General features: G+C 38.8%; 1 protein-coding gene across 5 annotated transcripts in view; it reads right to left on the bottom strand.

The window, feature by feature from the left end:
• The window catches only part of TANC1 (tetratricopeptide repeat, ankyrin repeat and coiled-coil containing 1), a 290,552-nt gene that overhangs the window by 89,761 nt on the left and 185,696 nt on the right, over positions 1 to 15,095 (bottom strand). For 2 of the 5 annotated variants that reach the window (XM_056793909.1, XM_056793910.1), the window contains 2 exons: positions 11,555 to 11,685; positions 10,329 to 10,515 (listed from right to left, as the gene is read on the bottom strand). In XM_056793909.1, the coding sequence (XP_056649887.1) occupies positions 10,329 to 10,515; positions 11,555 to 11,685 (318 nt within the window). Of the gene's footprint in view, positions 1 to 1,327; positions 3,030 to 3,084; positions 3,200 to 4,607; positions 4,710 to 10,328; positions 10,516 to 11,554; positions 11,686 to 15,095 lie in introns of those variants that run through there. The other 3 variants (XM_056793911.1, XM_056793912.1, XM_056793913.1) reach the window with 3 other exon arrangements.

Below are 15,095 nucleotides of genomic sequence, written 5' to 3'. Positions count from 1 at the left end.
AAAATTTGTTTTGCTTAACTATACATATTTATAATGGCTATTTTGGTTTTCTTGCCTCTTTAATTGAAGTGGAAATAAATAAATAATGATCTGAAAATACAAAGTGTTCACAATCTGGTTTCATCTCAGTTAATCCTTTCACTAGCCCACTAGATTTTTTTACACATACATAACCCAGTGGAATTGCTTGTCAGCTCTGGGAGGGGGAAGGGACGAGGGGAGGGAGAGAAAATGAATCATGTAACCATGGAGAAATATTTAAAAATTTAAAATAAAATAAAATAAAATAAAAATAGGGTTTTTTTAAATCGTTACCTTCTGTCTTAGAATTTATTCTAAATAGCAAGTTCCACAGCAGAAGAATAGCATATGGGCTAGGCAATTGGAGTTAATTGACTTGCCCAGGGTTGCACAGGTAAGGAAGTATCTGAGACTATGTTTGAACTCAGGACCTCCCGTCACCAAGGCTTGGCTGGATCTGAGCCACCCAGCTGCCCCTATTTTTTTCCACTGAATTTAATTCCATTGAATTTACATTTAATTAAATTAAATTTAGAATAAATTCCACTGAATTTAAAAATGTAATCTATGTGTGGCACACGATAGTGGATTATATAGTCTGTTTGGTGTTATTCACAAATTATGCTGGCTAGTTCTGACCTCCCTTCAAGGGAAGACATGTCTTACATTTCCTTTTTTGTCCTCTACAGTGTCCAGCACAACATAAATATGTCATTAAAGAGGCAGGAGGTCTTTAGAGGTCTTCTAATCTAACCCTCTCGTGGGCTGTAACTGAGGCTCAAAGTTTAAAATGATTTGCTCAAAGTCACACAGGTAATAAATAACAGAGTTGGGATTCAAAGTCAGGTCCTCATTCTCCAAATCCAGGGCTTTTTATCACATTTATTAGAATCACATAAGCCAAGAGAATGGAAAAGAGTGTTTTCTTCTGATTTGCCCAGACCCTGGAGGAATGGTTATACCTAAAGAAGCAATACAAATAGAAAAATCAAAAACAATTTCAATGTCCCATACAACCAGCGCAAGATCCTGATGTTTCCTGGCATCAGCTATCAGTGGGGTTTAGTGGGAACGGGACTGGCGTGGAGTCAGGAAGAGCAGGATTCAAGTGCTGCTTCAACACTTTAACAGCAGCATGACATTTAATGTCTCTGGACCCTTTAGCGGGGCTATAAAACTGAAAGCCTTAGATTAGATAATCTGTAAGGTCCCTCCCTGCCCTAAATCTATGACCTAGTAATCCTTGCCTCTCCTCCCTCCCCTCTACACAACTGCCAAAGAGATATCCCCAAAACACAGGTCTCACCTATGTCTTCTTTGCCTCCTTGAAAAGCTCCAGGGTTTCTACTTGCCTCTCAAATGGACCTTAACGTCTCGATTTGTCCATCAGAGCACTTTGCTATCTGGTTTCATCATAGTGTTCCAAGCTTGGCATAGAATCCTTTTCACATTTGTTCCGCCCCAGCCAAATGAGCCAATTTTTCTGTCACTCCCCAATCGATGCCACTGCCTGGGCTATCCCTCACGTCTTACATCTTTTCCCTCCTTTCTTCTCTATATGGGAATATCTCTCTTCCAACAATCTCAAATTTAGTGCCACCTTAGGGTCAGCTAGGTAGCACAATAGTCAGGAGGTTCAAATCTGGGCTCAGACACTTTCCCCTAGCTATAGGATCCTGGGCAACTCATTTAACCCCCATTGCCTGTCCCTTACCCCTCCTCTGCCTTAGAACCAATATATAGTACTGATCCTAAGACAGCAGGTAAGAGTGTCTTCTTGGGTTTTTTTGGTGGTTTTTGTTTTTAATTGAAACTAAGACAGATGGTAAGGGTTTAAAACCTTTTTTTTTCCTGAGTGCCACCTTTGTCATGAGACCATTCCAGATGCCCCAAGCTGCTGTGCCCCTCTATCCTGAAATTGCCTTCTATGTGTATATATTTTGTACTTACCAAAAACCATGGGTTCATAGATTTTAGAAGGTAGAAGGGCTCCCTAAGCCATCTACCATCTTATTTTAAAGAGTAAAGAAACTGTGGCCCGAAGAGGTAACTTGACTTATTCAAGTTCACCAAAGATAGTATAAAAGTTAGGCTGCAAACTCTTGGTTCTTAGTTTCTGTAGAGTTTATCAATAATCTCTTCACACAGTAGGATTTGAACAGAGGACCTCTGAACCAAAACCATTATCCCACATTTCCTCTTTATTGATTCTCCACCTCCCCACCCAACAGAATGTACATTCCTTGAGGCCAAGGAGAGTTGTTTTTGCCCCTACATCCTTTGGAAACCTAGAACAGTGTAAGAAAGTCAGTAAGCACTTAACAAATCCTTGCTGACCGACTGACAGGTGAACCCATGAAAACGGCAAACTAGCAGAAAATAGTACCAGAGTGACAGATTCGTTTCTTTTAAACCAACCAGAAAAACAAAACCTTAAAAAGGTAAAACATTAGAGGAATGAATTTTTAAAGGGGTCAAATACTGTGGTAAAAAGTATCTGAGAAGAAGCACCCCTGACTTGGCCCAAGGAAGGTCAGAAACAACTCTCTAGGGCACCTTTAGTTCACCAGATGACGTCTAAAGAAGATTAGAAACAATTCCAAAGGAAAGACAGAAAAGCGCAAGCAATGGGATGGAACAACAATATCCTCTTAAATCTAACAGAAGGTATCCCTGCCCGATTGTCACTCTTGTTTTACACGTAGAATAGTTCACATGACATAACATACTTTGGATTCCCATAAAAGTGACAGGAGGAAAAAATTTCACACATGTAACTGCCATGTGTTCAGATGGGCTCGCCAAAAATGTCCTGCTGTTCGCCCCTGCCCTATTCCCTCAAGAAAGAACGAAGCCCTTGTTTCACCTGAAAGGCTGGCTGTCTCTCCTCCTAGCCCTATAAAGGGAACGATCCCACAGATCCTCTTATTCTCTCACACGTCCACGACTACACACACACATCTGGCTTGTCTGTCTGTCTGATTCTGTCTCACACACATACAATTATTTCACTTACTCATCTCCACCTACAGGGCACAAGGAAGCAGCAATGATCAAAGTTACCTCTGACTCCAGATGATTTATGTTTTTAAAGAAAAATTCCTCTCCCTTTTTAATTGCCCACGGAAACAACAGGGCACCTTTGGCTGGCCTTGTTTAACACTTGACCATTTCACACGCACTGTTCTAACCCCCTACCTTCCCCTCCCCTCCCCTGCAGGCAATTTCTAAAGGAAACCTGTGCGTCAAATTGTGATAGGTTGTGGCACCAGATCTCCCACAAAGCACAAGTCCATTGCGCAACTTGTACCGTGCTAGAACTTGCAGCCAGCCTAGGAATGGGCATGATGAATTAATATAGCATTCATCAAGTCAGTTTTATTTTGGAAACAATTTAAAGAAATTGGGGGAGGGGGTATCATAAAGGATGGGAGAGAAAAGGATCCTCTCTTACACAATCCCACACCCCAAAATCTTTTTTCTTCATCCACACCCTCCAAAACTCACCTCAAGTGTTAGAGGCTACCCCAAAATTCTAAGGAGTGTTTTTTTAAAAAGCAAGAGGCCATTCAGCAGTGATTGGTGGTACCCAAGTAAAATGCTTTGCAACTTACTTTCTGCACTCCTCTAAAACTTCAGGGCTCCTTAGAGAAAAGCAATGGGAAGAAACAGGAAGCATAACTATGACCTGGCATTATAATGATCATCATTAGCCTGCAAAGCACATGTTCTTTCACAGACAACAGTCATGACTGAAGGCAGAACAAGTCTCACAACTACCACAGGACAGAACACACCTTCTGTTCCCTTCACAAGCCAGTAATCCCTAGAGTAGAGAGCCCATGAAATGGACCATACAATGCAACTGATGCTCTATCTGGCTCATGAGAAATACAAGAAATCAGCCACATAATTGGTTAAAAGTCTTAAAGAAAACCTCCTTCCACACCAAATGGGGGAAAAGAATCAATCCTCTGGCGATTAAAAATTATTATAAAATTAAAGGTTAAATAATATGGAGAAAATAAAATTGATTTGGAATACCATAAAACATCTCACTTTATTAAAAGGTCCCCACATCACCATCTACATATGCCATTATTTTGATGTGTAAGATAAGTATCAAAAAAAAAAAAGGATGAGTAAAACTTATACAATCCACAATGCTACTTCCAAGTGTATACCTTCCAATCTTAAGGAGCAAAAGCTTTAAACCTACCAGAAAAGAGGGCCACAATTGATTTTAAAATTCCTTTCATCTGATAATCACAAAATGAAATCCAATTGAAGAGAAGAATAAAGGGGGAAACACTCTGTAAATGATCACATTTTTAATGCCCAAAGCAACTGTTAATGAAAAAGAAACTATCACAATCCTGGCTTAAGCCCAGCAGTACATTAAACGAGGGCATCAGTATCATCTACTAAAACACTGGCCTCTTTTGTAGAAAACATTAAGAGGCGTGCCACCATCAAAAATTACACTTCTCTTCCAATTTCAAAGTAAGGAAAGGAAAGCAGAAAAAAGGAGGGACCCACGGCAAAATTAAAAGGAAAAGTCAGCCAAGATGTCAGTTCTGAATTACCCTTTCAGGCTCTGAGCACCTTCAGGCTCACGGTGACATGGTCTTCTGTAAAGCTGGTGCTTAAAATCCCAGCTCAGTCACACAACACACCCAATTCATGCAGGCAGACACACCTGCTCTATGTTGACGCTGACTTTCCCAAGCTGGAAAAAAGCAGTCACTTCCCACTGAGATGCACCTGACTCCTTTCTCCTCCTCATTTCACTGAAGTTCTCATAACTCCACTAAGATATTTCACCAAGGAATTTCCAAGAAAAGAGAGACTCTGATAAGTCTTCTGTCTCCAGTTAGCAGCCAGGTCCTCTCCAGACCCTAACTCAATTCCCTTTCCACTAAAATTGTTTTTATTGAATACAAACCTTTTATTTTATGTAGTTGGAACGTTTATCCGGATTTGTCTACTATAGCCTTAACTCCTCCAATTTTTTTCTACTTTGGGTAGGGAAATGGCCACCTTTAAGTGATACTTTTTTAAAAATCCTCCATCTGGAATTCTAGAGACTATGCAAATAAGCATTTTCAGCTCTACTCTTTTAAAGCCTACATTCATTTTTCTTACAGAGATCCTCCATGTACTTTTTATATTCATATTTGTAATTATCCAGGTCACGACAGATGTTGTCCATCTGAAGGACAAATAAAATAGATTACGGATGTTCTCCAGATGTTCCTATAAGCAGATAACAAGGTATGCTTTACAAAGCACAGTCTCCCAAATAAGACGGACAACTATTAAAGAGCCTGGTTTAGTCATCCATATTTGAAAAACAAACTGGAAGCTATGTCCATGCAGCCACACACCCTATTAGAAGCAATATTCAGATTTGATTTGGAAACCGTATAATACTTTCAAGGACACTTTTGGAGCTATTTGCTGCATGGAATTGCTTTTTCATAAAATGCAATATTATCCCCATGAAGTCCTGGAAGTTAATGAGGGAAAAGCACAACCTCAGAAGAATCAGGCAGAGGTAACCAGGCAGAGATTCAATGGAAATCCACAAGGTGGGTGTAAGTAGATAGCAGTACAGGATAAATGATGACTCTGATGAAGAGGCCTAAAAGATATTATCAAGGATGTGCATGATTAGAAAAGAAGGTGAGACAGACAGACATCTGGTGAAGATGTAATGAATATACACAGATTGAATGCAGTGCTGGTACCCATCAGACTATGAACAGAACTCAATGAAGGCCTCCAGATGTTGGGTAATTTCTCTAAGAAGGATTTACAGAAAGACATGGACAGGAATCCCAAATGACAAAAAGTTATACAGGAATTTCAATCTGTACCAGGAGAGAGAGTACACATAGCATCATGATCATGTATCCATCCAAGTGCTCATAGATGCACACTTATAAACAATTTCTCTATGGATGCACATTTTATGTGGTTCTTACTGGTTTCAGGGATAATAAAAAAAGAGCAATACTCAAAGAAATATCTTATTTTAAAAATTATATATGCTTACACAGGGAGGAAATTCCTTTATAAAGTAAATTTCTTTGCAAAGCAATTTATTTAAATAGCTACCATAAAATATTTAGGTTCAGCTGGGTATCACATGTCAAGGCTTTAATATGGCAAACTTAAAAATATCAGGCACTCATTTTGGTAATGCCAGTAATTTTAGATATCAAAAGAATTAAAGACTGTAAAAAGTATACATAAGGCATTCATTTAATCTTATCCAGCTTAGAATGTATTTCTTCATGACAGAATTATTACATTTCTAAAGATATTTATATCAGAAGAACTTGGGCTTTCTAAAATATGATAAATGAGGATTCCCCTCTGGTTAAAATAATAATAATTTTAAAAGGGGGAGAGGAAGGGTGGGGAGCACGTTGTGGAGGAAGTTCTCAAACTCAAGTCTTTCCACACTGAAAGAAATGGCAGTTTTCCAGGAAAGCATTTCACTGGCCCCTAGCCCAGGCCTTCTATTCAGTTTGCTTCTAAAGACAAAAATCTGTTCCACCTCCATTAAGTCAAACTCAATGGAAGCAGATCAGAGGAGACTGGCTACTGTATTAAAGTTCCAAGAGGCAGAGGCAGCCTTGGGGTGTAGCAGCAGCGATTTCCCATTTTAGAGTTTTCTGGCCCAGAATAATTGAGATGATGAAATAGAAACACAATGCAAACCATCTTTATAAATTATAAGATAGAATATGCAATTTTCAAGGGTGGGTTAATACTGTTTAAAACTCTCCTTAAATGTGATCCATAAACCCTACTTATAATGTAAACTGAATGCTACTCTAAACTGTGAATGGAGTTCATAAAAGACAAAAATGTGCGATTCTCATTGAATACTAAAGGTTATGGACCAGAAAACTTCATGAAAACAGGTCCTCATTGACACTACCATTTTCTTTCTCCCTCCCTCCCTTCTGATAGCTGTTCTATCAGTTAATACAAAATAAATTTGGTAGAATAGGAAAGTATCTCTAACATTATACTCTATTTGACCCTTCCCCATCTACTAATTGCACATAGTTTGAAATATAGGTCAGTTTTGGTTTATTTAGCTTCTCAGTAAGGACTTAATCAGTCCAAATTACAAGAAGATTCCATTTTCCAAAGGAAGGAAGCTAAATATTTTAAGTTTTATTTGACAGAATTACTTAGTGCTCTAAGCAACATGATATATAATGGCCTTTGTTTCAAGAAACATTAGGTTGACGTGCAGCTACATGGCTCAGTGGATAAAAAGCCAGGCTTAGTACAGGAGGTCCTGGTTTCAAATCTGAACTCAACACATCCTAGCTGTTTGATCCTGAGCAAGTCACTTAACCCCCATTGCCTAAACTTTACCATTCTTCTGCCTTGTAATAGGAAGGACGGAAGGACGGATGGAAGGACGGATGGAAGGAAGGAAGGAAGGAAGGAAGGAAGGAAGGAAGGAAGGAAGGAAGGAAGGAAGGAAGGAAGGAAGGAAGGAAGGAAGGAAGGGGGAGGGAGAGGGGGAGGGAGGGAGGGAGGGAGGAATGAACAAACTGAAGTATAGTCTAATTCTCTACATACTAGCTGGGTAACCCTGAGTTTTTTAATTTCCGCAGGCATCAATTTAACTGTGGAATGAAGTGGTTGGACCAGTTGATCAATGATTCTCAAAACGTGGTCTACAAAACTCTAAGAGAGACCTTTCTAGGGGGTGAAAACTATTCTAAAATAGTTCTAGACGGTCTGATTTTGAATATTGTAAATATTGATGGATACAACCTAAATAAAAGCTCTTTGAAAGGGTCTTCAATCATTTTTAAAAGTGTAAAAGGATCATGAAACCAAATGAGAACTACTGTACTACTTACTAAAAGGTCTCTAAGGCTCTTTCCAGACCTAAAACTGTCTCATTTTTCTTAGTACTTCATGTTGAGACCACCCATATCACTCTATCCTCTGAAATGGAACTGAAATTGTCTAACTTTTCATCTATGGCAGCATTAAAAAGGCACAATGTCCATAAAAAGGGAAAGAACAGCTGTAAATAATCCGAAGTTTGACATTCAACTTTTAACTACATTTGACAACTCAAGTCCTGAGATATGAAAGGATTCCTTCCAAAGTAACTCTATGAAGTTGCCCTATTTTGAAATTCTGCATGACTTCTTTCTAAGCCACACTTAGCTCAGTGCCTAACACACAGTAGGCACTTAATCAATATTTATCAGTTTTCTTGACTAAACAAAATAAATGTTAAGCTTCTTCAGGTCAGAGAGGGTAGCCATTATGCTTGTACTTCCCTTACTGTTTAGGTTTGATATTTGAACAGAAGATTGATAAAAGTGAATAATGGAGGTTGAAAGATTAGGATTAAGGCAATCATTGTTAGGTTGTACCAGAAGATATAATATTTCTCATCCTTTATATACTCAGGACAAAAGAACAGCTACAGAGTTACCATATTTCTGAACCTTCTGTCATCTCAGTTTAGAAGAAGGATTAAAAACTGTATCATGGGACAATTTGAACAAAGTGTTTGAACAATCAGGAAAGATCTCTGATGGAGATGAGATTTCAGAAGAGTGTTGAATGTGGTAAAGAAAGTAATTTGGCAGACATAGTGGAAGTAAGAAAGTCCTGTGCTTGGTGAAGTGTGAGAACCAAAAAGACTTTGAGAAGTCTAGTATAACTAGACTAAATAGCAGGTGGTAAACTGACAACAGAGACATTCACAGAAAATGACTGGTGAAGGGGCTTGATGCTAGGCTCAACAATTTAAATGTGCCACCAAGTCCAACAGCACTACAGAAGATTTCAATCAAGTAAGAGCCAGGTGGAAGTCCGTTCTCTGCAAGCTAAGTAACTAATTTAAAGATGTTTATGAGACCCAACATCAACAACTATTCCCAGAAAATTTAATAAATCAACTCCAAGCTAACTGCCTTCAATTATATACACAATAAAGAAGGAACAAACTTGAATATACATCTTCAAAATAATACCAAAAAGGAAAAATACATATAAAGGGTTTACTTTTTTTTAAGTTTAAATTGTTGTTGCTATATATTCATGGCACTGATATTAAGAATGTCAAACAGAGCGTTCCATATTCATAACATTCTCAGAAATAATTGAGGAAAGACACTAGCCTGCCTAGAATAGTATTATTATTAAAATCATAAAACAAAAAACTGGAAGAGACCCTAAAGATTATTGAGTCTAATGTATCAAAGTAGAAAAATGAATACAGCATAAGATTTAAAAGGAAGACCTGAAAAAAAATATATATATATATATAATGGTTTGCAAACTGTAGAGCATTATATAAAATCCAGCTATTGTTACTATTTTTTATAGATTAGGAACTCTAGAGAAGTAAACAAAATTGCCCATGATCATACAACTAGATAGTGGTCAAGTATGGATTAAGAAACTGATCTTTTAAACCCTTTTTATTCCCAGGTTCTGTAAGTCTTTTTGTAGTTTATTTATTTCCAGAAATCTTAGCTTCCAAATGAAGGTCAGATCTCAACAGAACAGACTTTGAAGGGTTATCAGTTTCCTCTGTCACAGTGGAATTTGATGCATGAAATGTTATTTGACGTAAGCAGGGACACCAGCTGAGACTCAGAAGTCTTCTTGTCATATTATGCTCTCATTTGATGTCAGAGTGGGATTCCATGTATCCAAAAAGACATCAGAGTGAAGAGTACAAAAAGATGAAGATTGACTAGATTGTACAGCTTAGATTTGATTTGTGAAATTTTATACAATCAGAATGGAGATATGTTATACCAAAGAAAGCAAAGACTAGGAACTCTTTTGTAAGCTATATGTGGAACGCTGTCTACAAAGAAAAGAGGGATGGCATACTTTTTCTTTTGGCAAACAATGCAATCTGGGAAAATACGAAGGGAGAGAGAAAGGGAAGAAGGAAGGTGGGATAGGAAAAAAAGGGAGGGAGGGAGGGAGGGAGGGAGGGAGGGAGGGAGGGAGGGAGGGAGGGAGGGAGGGAGGAAGGAAGGAAGGAAGGAAGGAAGGAAGGAAGGAAGGAAGGAAGGAAGGAAGGAAGGAAGGAAGGAAGGAAGGAAGGAAGGAAGGAAGGAAGGAAGGAAGGAAGGAAGGAAGGAAGGAAGGAAGGAAGGAAGGAAGGAAGGAAGGAAGGAAGGAAGGAAGGAAGGAAGGAAGGAAGGAACCTACTTCTTTATAGAGTGTCTAGGTAATTCCTTGGCTAATGTGCATGAAACCATTATATTACCATGGATTAAGCTTCTTACCTATAATCCCACTGTCCTTGCTTTCCAGTGTGGAACTAGGGCTGCTAATGGTCCCACAGGGACTTTTGGTCGCTGCTGTCTTGCTGACACAGCTATTCAAGGTTGAGCAGGGACTGTCGGTGCTAGGTGATGTCGTACTGCTCGTTAGAGTAGAGCAAGGGCTGATTCCTTGACTAGGAGCAGTACACTGTGAGATAACAGAATGAATAGTTAGCATCATATATCAGGCTTCCTTTTTTTCATTTAACATGAGTTAATGGAAAAAAAATCAAAGATCATTTCCACAAAGACCACTAAAAACAGCTTTTAAAATTTGGGATGTAAACATCAATGTGTAGATTTTAAATCTTTCACATTTTAAAAGCTGAACCTGTTTTTACCTTTTGTTTGCATTTTCTTATTTTTTCATATTGTCTTAAAAAGAAGAGGTTTGGAAGGAGTTTCAAGGAAATTCAATATTTTAAAATAAAACTACCCAAAAGACTTGCTTTCATTTAGACATTTTACAGCAGTATTAATGGTTGTTTGACTTCTGTACTGAAATCCTGGGAACTCTTTTCAGGGTGTTTTTTTTTCTTTGTTTTTTTAATGTTTTACTCACAGTGAAACCTGCATTTCATTCTTAAAGATTTATGGGGTCCAGGATGAAGCTACTCCATGATCTCAATCAACACATGCCATCTTTGCAGAGGATGAGCTGGTGCATCGAACTAATTTCTATTCACAAGCACACATCATGAAACAAACTGCGCGCACCGCAGTTCTGGGGAGGTAGGAGTACTCTCTCGTTAGAGAAACCATTTAATCTAATCATATGTTGTCTCTGCTCTATCTCACATAAATCACCCCATCTATGCTAAAAAAAAAAATCTCACAGATTAAACAAAAAAGGTATAGGAGGGATGGCAACAAAGCCGTGAGAGCAAAATGAGCATAGGATAAAGCTGATAGCACCGGGGACAGGAAGTCATTCTGTCTTAAATAATTGCAGCTACCATCTAATGATGGCAGGAAGAAGGTTAATTTATAAATTAATTCTTAGATTGTGCCCCCTACCACCTTCCCCCAAATAACCTCACTACACAAATCTAACTGCCTTAAAGCAACCAACTGTTGAAATTCATTTCAATACATAAAACACAGAACTAATTTTGTAAACATGCTATCCCCACATGAGGACAAGGAGGAAATGCATAAAGAGAATTCTCTTCCACAGGAATCATTACCATGGCTTCATTTTTTTCTTCAAGGGCTATGTGTGCGGTGCTTGGGATCCCTTCTCCCAGCAAAAATCCCAGCCTCGTCAACAGTTCTTGAGCTGCAGGCGAACAGCTCGATTCATTGTCTGGTTTTGCTTCTGTAACAAAGAAAAGGAAACAATGAGCCTTCTCCTCTGTCAAGAGACTTTTGGTGCCACATCTGGCTGCCATGCAGGCATTAACAACGGCAGTGGGTCCTTGCATCTTTGTGTGTCTTTACAAAAAAGACCATAGTTTGACAATGCTGGCTGTCCTTGAGGTAGCAATACATTCTAATTAACAGGCAGCATCTCCAAATGCAGACATTTAAATTCAATATCTAACCTGGAGAGGTACAATTTTCCCAAAGTAGCTTCTATTTTGAAAGCTGAGGGAAAATGGTTATAAATCAGTAAAAATCCAAAACTCTGCAGGTTACTCTAGTGGAAGTAAAACTGGAGCATATTTACAGAAGCAGTATCAGATATAAGATAAAGGAGTGGTCCCTGAGGCAGAAGGAAAGCCATGGTGCTGAGGTAAAAGTGCTATTCATAGTACCATTAAATAAAAGGAGGTGGTCACTACATTAATGTGAAACCCACTTGCTTGTGCAAGATGTGGAATAATGGATACCAAGCTAAATTTGGAGAACCCAAGTTCAAATGTGGTTTCAAACACTTCCTGGCTATAGTTCCCTGAAAAAGTCACTTACTTCTCTCAACCTGAGTTTCCTCATCTATAAAACAGGAAAGAAAAGCAGCACCTACTTCACGGAGTAGTTGTAAAGGCCAGATGAAATAAAGTGTTTTACAAACCTAAAAACACCATATAAATGGAAACTATTATTATTAGCACAAGTATTTGCATTGTAAAATAATAAGATTGCCAAAAAAGAATGACTTTGAGACAAGGGATTCTTCTTATTGTCAAGGAAATCTGCCCTAAGAAATAAGACGCAACAAAATGCCTTTTTTTTTTGGGGGGGGGGGGAATGCTCTATACCCTAAAGGACCAGTACCCAAGTGGCATCCCCCAAAACATATAACCTTAGTTATAAACAAAAGTTTTTGTCCAATTTCCTCAATTTTCTTTACCTTCTGTTGTGGGGGGAGGATGTGCTAAATCAGTTGATGCAATTTGGTCTTTTAAAGAATTAAATTAAGTTCTAGTCTTTCTAGTTTTCTCTGTTAAGTTAGAAAATAAATACTGGGTGGGGGTGGGGGGGTGGAAGAGGTAGACTGCACAGTAGATAGGGAGCCTGGCCTGGAGTGGAAGAACTTGAGTTCAAATCTGGCATGAGACAATTCTGGCAGTATGACTCTGGGAAAGTCGCTTAACTCCCATTGCCTAGCCTTTACTGCCCTTCTGCCTTAGAACTGACGCCTAGTATCAATTCTAAGACAAAAGATAAGGGTTTAACAAGACAGACAGACAGACACAGAGACAGAGAAACAGAGACAAAGAGAGAGAGAGAGAGAGAGAGAGAGAGAGAGAGAGAGAGAGAGAGAGAGAGAGAGAGAGAGAGAGAGAGAGGGACGGAGGGAGGGAGGGAGGGAGGGAGGAAAGAAGGAAGGAAGGAAGGAAGGAAGGAAGGAAGGAAGGAAGGAAGGAAGGAAGGAAGGAAGGAAGGAAGGAAGGAAGGAAGGAAGGAAGGAAGGAAGGAAGGAAGGAAGGAAGGAAGGAAGGAAGGAAGGAAGGAAGGAAGGAAGGAAGGAAGGAAGGAAGGAAGGAAGGAAGGAAGGAAAGAAGGAAGGAAGGAAGGAAGGAAGGAAGGAAGGAAGGAAGGAAGGAAGGAAGGAAGGAAGGAAGGAACTCATAGTGGAATTTTCTGAGCAGTACAAAATAATAATCAGAGCATATTTTATAAGAGCATGCCAGGATATGTTTCAAAAGCATTCCGTTTCTTCAAGTATTCCCTAAATATGTGTCACTCGGTTTTTTTTCCTCAAAATGAATTTTAGCTATGGAATTTAAACCTCAGATATGACAATTATCCTTGTGTCCAAAACCATAACATAAATATGGCTAACCTCACCAGAATGACATTCACCCCACAACACTTCTCATTTACATTAAGTCAACATCCACCAAGGAATGAGATATTATATTGATAAAATACCATTTGCTAAAAATAGAAGAATAGTAAGCAACACACAAATATTAACCAGATCATCAATTTCGATTTCTTTTATTCCTGCTCCTCCTGCCCCAATCCATCAGGATAACCTACTCTTCTCTAGTCCATGAATTTAAATGATGTCAATTGTTGGGTAAGGGTGAAGAATTGAGAAAGATACAATGAATAATCCTATAAATAATGATGCTCATTTACATAGCACTTTAAGGTTTGCCAAAGAACTCTCCTTGCAACAATCTTGTGAAGATGGTTTCTTCCTAGGTAAAAAAACTATGAAAACTTTGAGAGATTCAGTGACTTGCCCATGGTCACCTAGTGATCACAAACATCAGAAGGCAGATTCAAACACAGGTCTTGAAACTCCATGTCAAAGTCCACTATATCAGGTTGCCTCTCTCATTTTCAGTCAAGGACCAACAAATGTGGGGCATGCAACAGAGTACAATCAGGGAGCCTCAGAAATGGTAACCTGCAGTTAACCAGGATGCTGGTCTCTAGTCTCTAGGATAGATATGCCCTCAACCTTCTGGTATTTAACATTCTCATCTACAGTTGGTACAAAAAGAGGTACTCAAGGCATGATTATAAAATTCACAGATGATGTAAAACTAATAAATTTGTTTGCAAAATCAGCCCCCTTCCACAGAGAAAAACACCTCAACAGGTTAAAACATTGGACTAAATCTAATAAAATGAAATTTAATAGAAATAAATGTTGTCCTTCATTTGGGTTCAAAAATTGAACTTTATCAAGTGGAAAAGCTAAAAGTATGGATGGAGATCTGTTTGTCTGAAAAAGGTCAGGGGGTTTTAGTGGATTGCAAAGTCAGAATGTGGCACAGAAGTGCTATATTCCTTGAAGTCCATCTGTTTTCCAGGCCATTCACTCATTAATAATCATTTATTAAGGACATGTGTGTCATGCACTGGGCTGGAAATGCAAAGGCAAAACTGAAAGGTGCTATTCTAAAGGATTTTATATTCCAAGTGGAGAAGTCACTAAATGGGCAAATAAGTAAATAGTAAATTGTGTGGCGTGTATGTGTTCACACAATCATACTTACATAAACATAGTAATTTCATGGTAGGGAACTATGAGCAAATACAAGCCCTGTATAAGGAACATGAGGAGGCAGTGGTCACTGGTCACAGAGTACATGGATGTGGGAGTAAGGTGTGAAAAGACAGAAAGGGTAGGAAGAGATCAGGTGATGGAGAATTTTACACTGGTGGTAAAGAGCTGCTGGAGCTCATTAGACAGAACGTTTTAGGAAGACAGATTTGGCAGATGGGTAGAGAATAAATACAATGGAAGGGGAATCAAGGAAGGAACACCAAGCAGCAGGCCATCGCAATAGTCCAGCTTGCCCCAGGGTGGAGGGTAACATCAGA

Source organism: Monodelphis domestica, chromosome 4 (genome assembly GCF_027887165.1).
Source record: "Monodelphis domestica isolate mMonDom1 chromosome 4, mMonDom1.pri, whole genome shotgun sequence".
NCBI lineage: Eukaryota > Metazoa > Chordata > Mammalia > Didelphimorphia > Didelphidae > Monodelphis > Monodelphis domestica.
The sequence above is the reverse complement of the archived record's forward strand: the minus strand, read 5'-3'. Positions and strand labels throughout refer to the sequence as shown.